The sequence below is a fragment of the Haemaphysalis longicornis genome, unplaced genomic scaffold (assembly GCF_048455015.1).
Source record: "Haemaphysalis longicornis isolate Haplotype H1 unplaced genomic scaffold, Haemaphysalis longicornis Haplotype H1 scaffold_1, whole genome shotgun sequence".
Lineage (NCBI taxonomy): Eukaryota > Metazoa > Arthropoda > Arachnida > Ixodida > Ixodidae > Haemaphysalis > Haemaphysalis longicornis.
Window position 1 is genome coordinate 247,902,244 of NW_027526203.1, and position 13,139 is coordinate 247,915,382.

General features: G+C 45.6%; 1 protein-coding gene across 1 annotated transcript in view; it reads left to right on the plus strand.

Annotated features, from left to right (window-relative positions):
• The window catches only part of LOC144143615 (uncharacterized protein C05D11.1-like), a 174,603-nt gene that overhangs the window by 143,733 nt on the left and 17,731 nt on the right, over positions 1-13,139 (plus strand). The window contains exons 18-19 of the mRNA XM_077675456.1: positions 3,703-3,895; positions 8,090-8,394. Of these exons, the coding sequence (XP_077531582.1) occupies positions 3,703-3,895; positions 8,090-8,394 (498 nt within the window). The remainder of the gene's footprint in view (positions 1-3,702; positions 3,896-8,089; positions 8,395-13,139) is intronic.

Consider the following 13,139-nt stretch of genomic DNA (forward strand, 5'->3'; position numbering starts at 1 on the left):
TTTTGCATTGCTTTTTCTTTGCTTATATACCAACATGACCAGTTTTCCACGTTAATCCTTTTCCACATTCCACATTATACATGTTTGCTCTGTGCAAAGAAACGAATTAATTCGTGTCTAGCAATTTGTCCAGACTCAGTAAAAAAGATATAGAAAATATGATCATAAAGATTTTTATTTAAAAAATTGTGTGCTGGAAACAGTAAACATTGATTTTAACGAAGAAGAAATTCCACTTATGCAGGACTTTTTTTTTTTTTTCGTTGATCTTTTGGGCTAGACTTGGAAACCTTCATCAACACTTCTATAAGCATTCAGGTAACCTTGATATGCAAGGAAGTAGATTTTGAACAAATTCATTAAAATCTTTTTCAAAACCCTTAGCGTTGGAACCTGAAATTGTTTCGTCTGCTGAATATATGTTAACAGACGTTATGTCTAAGCTACAAAATGCGGCATCTAGACTTGTTGAAAATGCCGTAAATAATTCGAAGAAGATCAAAACTAAACAATGGCTTTAAAGAACATCTTATTCCATCTGAAAAGCAGAATATCCCAAAATTATACCATAACTTGTGACTTGGAGGGTTATTATTAATAACAGGGTTCGCACAGGTCCTTGAAAACCTTGAAAACCCTTGAATTTAGAAGTGTCAATTTCAAGGCCTTGAATGTCCTGGAATTTTTAAATGGTCCTTGAAAACCCTTGATTTTTTCCGGACAGAATCAATGGCCTTGTATTTTCACAAGAGTTTAAAGTGTTTGTCATGGATTTTAGTTATGTAAAGAAACATTGTAACAATCAAGTTTTAGTGTATTGCGTGAAATTATCAGTTTGGTGGATTTTCATTATTTACTAGGCAACATTGGGAGCAGGCACTTGTCAATCCAATCTATATCGCGATACAATCCAGTGAAAGCCAGCTTCTGTTCTCTATCATGCATCTTCCATCTAGACTGTGGACGCTTGCTCATTGCATGTTTGCTGTGCCTCATACGCTCTATCTACGTTTGCTTTTACGTGCAAATGGTGGACGTGTACATAGTTCATCTTGTTTTGAAGCAACACTTGCTCGATTTAATTTCAGCTGATACTCTTGCTGACAAAGCAGGAGATGCAGGCAACATTAACTGAGTTTAGAAATCGAACAGCCTCAGCAAAACACAAAGAAAAAAGAAAAACCTCCAAATACCAGCCATGAAATAAAAAAAAAATAAAGCTGGGGGACCATATACGAACCCGTTAGCACCTATCTAAATGTGCACTAATGTGCTTAGGTATTGTGCAATAAAAAACTGTTGCATTGTGTTGGCAAAGTTATAAATAATCCCAGCTAAAACATTAGATGGGGACCTTGAAAACGTGTTTTCTGGTCCTTGAAAGTCCTTGAAAACCCTTGAATTTTTGCTTTTGAAGTCTGTACGAACCCTGTTAATAAATAAAAGACTGAGCAAGAATTTGAAAGTGCGTCTTAACCAACTTCTTTGTGCATGCTTTTTTTTTTTTGTTATAAATGGACTACTGAAACTTGCGAGAAACAAAAAAGCATGTTCCATCTAATGAACCACATGATTTTGAAATTGTTAGAAATTCAAATGACTGCAAAAACCCAAAGCAAGGTACTCTTGCATTTGAACACAAGGAAGGCCCTCAAATTTTTCAAAAGGGTGCATCAACGTGGGCCAAAGATATTTAAATGATACAAATCTCAAAGAAGCAGATGTTACATTTGTTCATAACATTGGGGCAAATGTTTTTCAGAAATGGTAATGATAAAGAAATTGCGCATAACCTCTTCCTAGCACCAGTTCGACAATGGAAAAATAATCACCTAGTCATATGATTTTTCAAGAACTACAGCAATGTATAAGTTTTGGTATTTAGATACACCTAAAATTTTACGATCAAAACAAATATGAAGTCACCATAGACTCGTAGAAAACTGTTATGGTGGTATATAATGCGAATAAAGGGAACACAAGGAAACAAAGGATTTGTCAAGAGATATTAAATCCCAAAAAACTCAGATTATTGAAGTCTCTATTAGACTAAGATATCTAACAAGCCTTTTTTTTTTTTCCAGAAAAAAAAGTTTTAGTTGAAATGCTATTGGGGAAAATTCCAAAAATTGCACAAGATCTAGAAACTAATTATTCTAACTGAGCAATGATATACAATTCGAATAATTTTAATAGAAGAGGTTTAAAACCACTAGAGCAATAGACTGACAATGCAAAACACACACCATTGATTTTCCAGCAATATTAGTATGTAAACTTTATGTTGTTCTTCAACACATTGCACAACTGGAAGCAGAAGTTGATAATAAATAAATAAATGATAAAACGTTAAACTTCAAAACTGTGAATATAGAAGTAAATGCGCACGGATTAATTGGAACTTCACTACAAACAATTTTTGTCATTGACAATGCGCTTATGAAATGCATTTTTCAAATCAGTATTTAAATCAATAGACGTAGATACCAAAACAGTTGTAACCAAATGGACATTTGCAAGTCTGTATCGAAGGTTTTGCTTTGATGTTACAAACATGCCTACAGATGCATTTGCAAATTCTCCAACGTCTCATGCAGTTATATGTGAAACCTTAAAGGGCTACAGGTACAAGGTACAGAATGTAAATGATGTGCAAGTTTGACATAATGCTACACTTTTCTCTAAAAAAATTCCCCTTTTCTTGCTTCCTTTACTGCAAAACACCACTAAAACCTGTACTAGTACAGGGTAGACTGCTTATAATGGGCACAGAAATTGCAAAAAGCCGCACTGTGAGCAGTACCTGACTACAGGGGTGTGCGGAAGATTTCATTTGGGGATCTGCAACTGGTTTACATTGTAATATGGGAGGTGCTTTGGAAAGGGGAAAAAAAATTAATCTCTGTTTACCGCACACACTCGTTAGGGCTGTACTCTTTGCCTCTGAATGAGTAATTCAGATCAGAAAGAAAAAGTTGTGGCCGAAAACTGTGTGTCAGAAAATGCCAATCTTGTTGTGGTGCAAAGTGAAGACAGCAAATGAAGTCAGTACTTGCTCCTGCTTCACAGGCAGGGCAGTCTGGCTTGCTTGTGTGGCTTACTGTTACTAAATTAAGGCTGGCCTATGGTAAGCGCAGACCAGTACAAAGCAGGTTTGGAACCTTTTCTTTTTGCAGATAAGTGCATGTTTGCATTGCTCTGAACTGGAAGGAGCTGAGATAGCAGTTAGGAAAGGAGGATACATAAAGGGGGGACCAAGATGAGGAAAGGTCTCTGCACTGTGTTTTCACGTAAGCAGCAGCACAGCACGCGCCTTCATGTTGTGTTTCTATTATTGACAACGTTGCATGCTTCTTTTTTTTCCCTCGACTCTTTCTCAATAGAAAGCTGGAGGAGGTATTTTGCCATTCATTTCGCAAAACAATTTTATTTTTTTTTCATTGTATCCACGGTAATCTTCTGAGGTTTTGTGAGGTTTCGTGCACCCTGTGGGTAGACAAATGTAAGTGGGCGAATCAACGGGCATCTACTGTAGCCCCTTTTTTTATTTCGCTACCTTAGGTTCACTTTACGTGAGCCCCTGAGTACTACTGTGGGTTGTACAGTGCCTCGGACTGTGAGCTGGAGAATTCAGCACTGGCAGTGCATTTCCACCGTGGGTGTCCTTTGGTGGCATTGCAACCGTGGGGCCGGTCGTTCCAGCTCTTCGCAGGTGCAGTGCCACTCGCTGCTTCTGCTGCGTAGCCCCGACCCAGGGCTTCCACACGATGTGATCACGAGCGTGGGCTCGGTCGACTCGGCCTTTCTCACCCAGTGCACCCCGAGTATCAACTCGTACACCAGTGCTGACCTCCCGGCCCTGCTTGTGCTCATCCAGTACCTAGTACAGCTGGAGGCAAGTTTCTTTCCCTGTCTCTTGGGTAAGGGAAGGGGGGGGGCATATGCCCCAAAGTGCTTTACAATGTAAGAGAGCTGGCTGTCATTGGGGAACAGGGCACGTTATCGGGTCATTAGGAATATGGCACCAAGTTACTCCAGTCACTGAAAAGACCTAGTGCGGCAGCTCATGTGGTAACAACAAGCTAGCAAAGTTTTATTGTAGGAAGTTGGTGTTTTATTATAAAGTTCATGTTTCTTTGCAGGACTTCAAAGAGTATAGAGGCTTTTGGCTGATGCATTCATAAAGTAATACAGGCACAGCACAGCTGTGCCTGTGAGGAGGATTAAATCAGGAATATCTGATCCACCTCAGATTTGCAGACGTCGTCGTCTCGTGCAGCGAGCCTAGAGGATGCTTTCAAAGCGTGGTTCAGGAACTGCATTCAAAAAGCCGAGTTGTAAGCCTGAAATCAATAAGAAGAAATTAAAAGTGAAGTTAAACAGCCAAGCAGCTAACCAGCCTTAGTTCACAAAGCACCAGAAGAGGAGGATTAATGTTATCATCTATGACGAGTTATCACTGCTGATTCTCAATATGAGACAGGAACCCGGGCCTGCTTTCTGAAACACACTGCTCAAAGTCTAATCTTATCGGCAGTGTAGTCTAGATCACAGATTACAAGTCTATGAGTTAGATTCAAACTAGTGTCTTTCCCAATAGTACACACACTAGGACTAGGCTGCAGAGTGGTCTTATTGAAGACTATAGGGAGTCAGCCCATGCCTAGCCATGCATAGTAGGTCCGGAAAAGCAAGGAACGCTGGTGTCAGGCAAGCATTTATTTCGAACCGTCATTGGAACAACTTAAAGAACATGGCCGATCAGACAGCATATTTGGGACCTGTCATGAATTTGTTACAATGGCCACCCATCCTTGGTCGGCCACGTCACGCGGCTGGGCCTTGTTCTCTTCAAGTGCTAAACAAAGATCGTCTGCTACGTGGTGTGTGTCTGAGAAAATCACTGGACTGCATGCAAAGGACCTGCCCTGTGTGTCAATTCTTCCTGAGAAGGCTCACGAGTAACGTTATGCTGCCGGAGTTCTACTAGCAGATGTACGCCATGGGTATCATTAAATGCACCTGCAACGTGCAGAAAGCACGCAACAGCGTATAAATTCCGCGGCTGGTTCGGCAGCTTGCTCAGCAATGGCCAGCTGAAAACAACCGCTCGGTAGAGTACAGCCGAATGTTGATACAGTCGAGCCCACTTATATAGGCCACAGTTATAACGAATGTTCAGTTATAACGAACGAACATGGTGCGACTGTCAGAGTGCGTGCTACAGCAGCGGCATTATATTTCAGATATAATGAATGGGCGCGAGGGTGCAACTCGGGTACAACGAATGACCCTTCATCGCCTGTATGTGGCAGGCAGTCCTAGCCGATACTTCGATTGCTTTTCGGGGCAGGCGAAGTGTCAGATGCACCACGCGGTATCACTCCTTTTCAGTGGGACTGATAGCAGCCAGCGAAAGAAAGCAGAGTGAATGAAAATGTAAACAAAAAAGCACATCGCTGTTGTGGGTTCTTGGTCTCCCTCTCCGCTTCCCCCTTTTTTTTCTGCCACCGTATGCAGGGAGCAGGTGCGAGGACGGGGGGACATGAGAGTGGAGATGATAGGCAAGAGGCACAGAAACTTGGTGTTGGCACGATTCCAACACCTGTGAAGAGCATGATTCCTCCATGTCTCACCTTCCAGCCCGGAAGTGGAAAAAGTGGCGTAATGATTTCAGAGAGCAACTAAATTAGCTATGCTTGAGTTTAGGAATTCTCTGTTCATGCTGACTCACTCGTTCTACTCCAGTACAACCGGGAGGCAAGGGAGGATAGGAAAGGGAGGAAAGCAACAAAAAGTCAAGAACTTGCGGCATGAAGCCAAAGCATGACATGCTTTGATGTGCTATGCACTTTTATAGCTCTAACCATGAGGAAAGCGGTCAACACAGCCACAAAGTTAGCTATTGGCAGTGAGCTTAGCCACGGAGCGAAAAATTGCAACTGCATTCCAGTGGCAGTTTCTGTCTCAAGTAGACCATGACGCACGATGCGAGCGGTGCCCAAATCGTGTATGCACGTGGGCGGGGCCCGACAACTCGCACCAGCGATAGCTGTTTGAAAGCATTTAGAGCAGCCAGCATCACCATCGCAGCTGATACAGGCCAATGTTACTTTTTGTTAGTTTCAATTCAATTTACCCACTTCTAGTCGCAGCGGCCCTGGGCATGCAAAACATCTCTCCTCCTCTCACTGGTGTTCTCTCTCTGCCTCTCCCCGGTGGGACTGGAGGCGTGCATGTGCAACAACAGCCGCTGCTCCTGCCGAAGAAACAGCGGAAGGCAAGGTGGCAAGGATCACACACGCGTCATTACGTAGTAGGAGAATGCTCGTGTCAGCATTCTGACCACAAAAAAGGGGATGCCCCATGCTCAGGGACAAATCGCAGCAAGAAGTCTTTCCACTTTGTGTTCTGTTCGTATACCGTAAAGTCAAGCTGAACAACAGGGCTGGTGTCGTGCAAAGAGCTGTACAACTGTGTGTACTCTGTCTGATGTCACCTTTTGCTATTTCGTATTGTACATCAGTGCTTCTCGCCACATGTCGCGTTCACGCACAGTAGCACAGTTGTAATGTGAATAAAGTGTTGAAGTATGATTTTGGCTGCTATTTTTACTTTCCAAACGGCATACGCCCGCGTGGCTGTGCACCGGTCTTGGCGGGCCTAGCTGATGGCGGCAGCGGCGGGGCGGGCCGGGCAGGGAGAAATGAGGGGACGATGGCATCACCTCTCCCCTACCCCTGGGCCGCGCCTCCTCACGTTGTTACCATGCAAATACGCCTCCAGGCTCAACATGGCAGCGGCGTTGCCATGACAATTACAACTCATTTATGCCTGTCCAGGGCCACTAAGGTAAGATCTGGCGCTAGTCCTAGAACGAGCGGGGACACTTGGTTGAAGGCCAAGGAGCCCCCTCCTGGCTGATATTTGATGGCCGCTTTTGGAAGCGCCGCAAATGACTATTCATACACAAATTTCACCCACATGGCTTTGTTTAGCTTAGTGGTTAGCCAAGCAGTAAACTTTCCGGTGTAGACAATGTGACCGTGATGTCTGTGGCCTTGTCAGTGCGTCCACAGTATGCACGCTGCTCTTTCGCTTGCAGAAAATGCTTGTTACACTTATTATGAACTGCGGATATAACAAACAAATTCCGGGTGACAACCAAGTTTGTTATAAGTGGGCTCGACTGTATTACAGATGTTTGTATGAGCAAAACTCATCTACTGCTCAAGCAAATTGCTGCACAAACCCAAACAGGCAAGCAACGTAACTGCCATTTTTGGGGGGAGTAAAGAAAAGCTGCACAGCTTCTCATCGAAAATGACATTTTACTTCGTGCCTATGGGCAGAGCCATTGTAGGCTGTTAATGTATTGCCGTAATGTATAATTTTCCTTACACGCGGCAGCTTCATTATGAATGCCTAATTCTTTCTGAGTTGTTGAGTGCGATTTTGAAACTTTTTGTCCTGCCTTTTTGTAACCTCTGCACTGACAGCCGGTGTAGTTGACGATCTCTCAGTCACGCCAGAGCTGCTGATGGGAGTGGGAGGACGAACTTGCTTGCGCCTCAGGCGGCGGCGAAAGAGAATAGCTGACCAAGCCGTCGTAAGTCTGCAAACTAGACTGCTCGGCAGAGGCTAGTTCACAGAATTGACGCAGTCTCATTAGGAGTCTCATTCGCTGTCTTACAAGTTTACAGAAAGCGTTTAGTAGCCTAGGGGACCCTGAAATACTGGAAAACCTCGTTACAAGAGACACTTGGTTATAAGAGACATTTGAATAAAAACGGTTTGGTTAGTTTTCCTATGTTCGCCATGTCAGCAACATTGCATACAAGAGACTTTGGTTACAAGAGACTCGTTTCCTGGGTCCCTTCAGTGTTTTTGTAACGAGGTTTTACTGTAGTCTGCCAACTAGATTAGACTGACAACCAGTTTGGTCTAATTTGGCTTTGAGAAAGCGGGCCCAGGTGCATAATCAGTGTGGGCTGGGTGGGGCTTGTAACCTGGGTAACTAAGAACAATGTGATGCAGCCAGTGCGCACTTGCGTTCCTGTAACTGACCCGAGTCCTCCGGTGTTGCCAGGGCCCCATGTGGCGGCAGATCCGGGGCCAGGGCCTGTCGTACAACTACAACCTGCACGTGAGGCCCAGCGAGGGCCTCCTCTACTTCGTGCTGACCAAGTCTACCCTGGTGGCAGCGGCGTACCGGGAGGCCATGCACATGGTGCAGCGCCACCTGGCGGGCGACGAGGAGTGGGACGAGGAACTGGTCGAGGCTGCCCGCAGCAGCCTCATGTTCGAGCTCATCGAGAAGGAGAAGGGCGTCAGCGAGGTCGCCCTGCAGTCCCTGCTCGCCTACCACCGCAACATCGACACCAACTACACCAGGTGCTTTCCTACCTCCTCCTCCTCTTCTTCCCCCCTCCCGCCCTCCAGAGGTTGGCCTGATTATGTGCACACTACTGTCACTGTCACGTCCCCTTGGCTGCTTGGTGACAATAGTTTATTACCGTATTTACTCAAATCTAGGCCGACACTTCTTTTAAAAAAGTCGTTTACGAAAGTCGGGGGTTGGCTTAGATTCGAGAATGCAGCTTTCCTGTCACCACGAGCCACTAAACACCATCTCGTGGCTGTAAGCTTGCAGCTTGCAGGTTTGCAGGCGCCATCTTGCTTGTTTGAACGTTGTGAACTCTGCTCTGAGCATTCCGTGCTTGCTTGCGTTCGTCACTGCGTGACCTTGAGATGTGCCCGTGTTCGCGGCACAATAGCGCCCACCAAGCGGTGCCACTACACCGCGGTTTTTAAGTGGAAGGTAGTCTTGGAGGCTGAGAAAACTAACCTTCAAGCACAGCGTGAATTCGGCGTCGATGGGAACGTGTGCTGCTGGCGGAAGCAGTGGAACGAACTCTTCAGCTGCGCTGCCAAACGAATGGCCTTCACAGGACCCAAGAAAGGTTGACATAACGAGGTGGAAAAGGAAGTCACTTACTTTATCCCGCAGCAAAGAGAGGGTAGAATGCCTGTGACGACGGAGATGATACAGGCGAAGGCAAGGGAGATCGCAAACATACGAGGCGTCGCACTGACTCAGTTCAAGGCCAGCAGGGGCTGAGTCACTCGCTTTATGAAGCGTTTTGGGTTCAGCCTTCGACAGCGGACATCTGTGCACCAAAAGCTGCCTTCTGACTTCGAGGAGAAGCTGGTCGCATTCCAGCGCTTTGTCATCAACAAGCGGGTGAAAAAGGAGTACTGACTGGGCCAGATCGGTAACGCCGACCAGACCCTGTGGGATTTGACATGCCTGTGGCCTACACCGTGAATGACAAGGGTGCGAAAGAAGTCAAGGTCAAAACTGCAGGCTATGAGAAGCAGCACGCCACCGTGATGTTGTGCTGCACGGCCGATGGGCAAAAGCTGCTGCTGCACATTATTTTTAAGAGGAAGACTCTTCCAGCCAAGGAAGTTTTCCCTAAGAACGTCGTCGTGCAAGCCTACGAGAATGGTTAGATCAGTGGTGCCCTTGTTGAAGATTGGATCAAGACTGTTTGGCAGCGACATGCCGGTGCTCTGCTGTTAAAGGAGTCACTGCTGGTTCTGAACTCCTACCGCGGCCACTTGACAGATGCCGTTAAGTCCATGCTTTTGGCGGGCATTATGGACATTGCGGTAACACCTGGCGGTATGACAAGCCAGCTACAACCGCTCGACATGGCCATCAACAAGCCATTCAAGGACAGGCTGCAGAAGCATTACAACGACTAGCTGACGCTGCAAGATCACCAACTGACACCGACGGCGCATCAAGCGCCCTTCACTCAGCACACTGGCGAACTGGGTCGCAGCGGCATAGGCCAAAATTCCGGCCGAGGTAATTGTGCGGGCCTTCCGTAAGTGCAGCATTTCGAACGCGCTGGCCGGAAGTGAGGACAGTGGGTTGTGGGAAGAGGACAGTGACAGAGTACAGTGACAATGAGAGCACCGATGTCGACGACGACAAGTGAGCGTTGAACGTTCTACGCCAAATTCCGCAATCGTAATAAAGTGCATGTTCTAGTCACAGTCCAGTGCCTTTTTTTTTTTTTTTTCATTATGCTTACATTCGAGGTAAGTTTTTTTTTTTTTTTTTTTCTGACATTCTGAATTTCGGGGGTTGGCCTAGAATCGAGGCCGGCCTAGATTCGAGTAAATTTGGTATTTTACAAGGGCAGTCGGCCCGTGCATGTGCACAAGTGCCGAAGTCAGTGTGGTTAGGAGGTTTACATGTGCTCAACATTCGATTAAGCAAAAAGAATTTACTACACAGGCATAGGACTCAAGGCTAAGGAAGGGCAGACAGCAGTTACAGAAAAAAAAAAGAAAACTGTTACGAGAACATGCCCACATGCAAGCACTTAAAGGGACACTGAAGTGAATTTGTCAAGCTCCCAGTTTTGCTTGCACTGCGTAGACTCTCTCAAATTCACACAATTTACCCGCCGCGGTGGCTCAGTGGCTAAGGCGTTGCGCTGCTGAGCACGAGGTCGCGGGTTCGATTCCCGGCCACGGCGGCCGCTTTTCTGATGGAGGCGAAAAGCAAAAACACCCGTGTGTACGAGATTTTGGCGCACGATAAAGATCCCCAGGTGGTCGAAATTAATCCGGAGTCCTCCACTACGGCGCGCCTCATCGCCTGCGTTGCGTCGGCGCGTTAAACCCTAAAATCAATCAATCAATTCACACAATTTTCATCGTTTATCCGGTTGATAAGTCGGTAATTATTTTATAAGGCGCGAAAGAAGAAAAACTACCATGCGCGGTCTGTAACTGCCGCACCAACTAAAGGCTGTGATGACAGGAGGAGATGCACCTTGACTGGACGATTTTCAAGGTTAGCATTCAAACAAGTTTCGATTTCGGTTATGTAAAACAACATGCTTGACATCCGACAGCATCGTTGGGTGGGCATTCTCGATATCTCATTAATCGTCGTACAGCGCTTCTGCCATGTCGTCGGCTGTAAAATGCCCATGATAGCCTCCCAGGACAGCTTGGAATCGTAGCAATCACTAGCCGAGGCCTACGTAGTGGATGAACACCTTAGCGTCACCACAGATGCTCAAATGCCATGTGCTTTTCCCCCATATTTGGAGCTTGCCTCACTCATGCCTGTATCCGTGTTCGCACCAGGCCAAGGGTGTGTTGATTCTGTCTTGTGCCCACTGCCTGCAAGCAGTCGGTGCTTGTGCCAACTGCACGCTCGCGAGAACTCGCTAGTGCGTCAGTGGGGCTTTTCGATTTACAGTCTCGGACTCACCGAGAAGCAGTCCGGCATTCGATTTTCCCATGTATCCCTATGGCTTCGGGGAATCCTCAGACTACCCGCGGATTATCCGTGGTGGGTCCAAGACTGTAAATCGAAGAGCCCCAGTGTCAGCCTGCGCGCGTTCTGTGAACTAGTTCATGGAGCAGTGAACGTTACGGCCCAAAAATGGTGAACTCTGTATAGAAAACATCGGCCGAAAACCAAAAAGTCAACTTACAAAAAAACAAACAAAAAAAATGTACCCTCAGGGATTCGAACGTGTGACTTGCAAAATAACATACCTAGCGCTCCAGACCACTCGGCCACGGGCCAGCGCGGCCAGCGGTGGAAATATAAGGTATATAATGTATAACCCGTTTGCATTTTTATTTAGTTTTAGCATTTCAAGCAGCTTAGGTGACTATTTGTTGTATAGCGCTCGTGCACTACGCATCCCCCAAAGTTCCACAATATCTCACGTCTAGCAATTTCATGTCTTAGACGGAAAAGCGTTCGCAGATGTGTGGTCGTGCTGCTGACCGCTGTGCTTGTTCACCCAGTGCAAAAAAGTGCTTCCTGCTCCCTATTTTTACGCTGTACGATAAAAGTTTTCGTCGATTTTATTTCCTTAGTACCTATATTGACTTCGCTGACTCTTCTCCCGCCTTCAAGTGGCCTTAAATTTTCCTACTAGCGTACCAGTCAGTGAAGCTCGCATGTGCGCTTGTGCAGCGCTTGTGTGGAGCGACCTGGACTTGGAGCTAGATACAGTGTACAAACTAAAAAAGTAAAGAAAGGCACATTCTTCCATTCACAAACGTGTCGTGGCTTCGTTTCAACTGAGCGAACGAATTGCGACGACCTGTCGGCGGCCAGCGGACTAAAATGTAGGGCCGACTGACTCTGCCGGAAGGTCGGCAAGCCGTGCAGTAGCTCAGTCAAGCCAAGTCATCTCCTCCTGACATAACACGAAAACGCCACAGAAAATGGGCAAGGATGCAGAGAGGAGGACAGCATTTTCGAATTGATTTTTCTACTAAATAAATTAGCGTAAACGCACTCAGAATGGTCGAAACATGGCCCATGGACTCCGTACTACAATTTGCGCTAGTAATCCCGCAATGTTTACAAATCACTTCAGTGTCCCTTTAACATGGGATGCGACACTAAGAGGTAACACATGCGCGCGAGGTGGTTAAGGGGGGACACTGGTTTTTAGGACATTTTTGTTATTTTTTAGTTTGTGTTTGAGATTTACACATGAAGTGTTTTTAACACCTTGAGCACAAATATGCAGCCAGTTTTCGTCTATGTGGTGTAAGTTCAGAGTTGCGCAACATGTTATGCCATTCCGTTAAGGGCAACTTTTTCATTATCTACCTATGAAATACTCGAACACTTTTTACCCCTTGTGCTCTAGAAGGACCAGGGAGTTCAACTATACCGCAGCAGTAATTTCTAGCCTTGTTTCTGCAAACTCTGTAAACTAATTAAATGTTAGGTCATCAATTACCAATGTTTTCATAAATCTTACTGTATTATATCCTGTGCTAGCAAACAAAATTCCAAATTTTGTGGTTTTAATACACTGTTCAGTTTTTAAGCTTTCAAATGCAGCAAAAATGCCACAAATCTGACCATTACATCGCAAGATATTGTGCCCGGCAGTTGACCTCGTGGGAAAAAAATTGGTTTTGAGAAAACACAGCACACAGTTTGGAAACGTAGGCAAAAATGGTCATTTAGGCAAATTCAAAGGGTGACAGTATTGTAAATACTTAAGGTACAGCTATAATATTGTTACGTAGAGGAATACGTAAAAATGAAGGTGTATTTCACACACACAAAG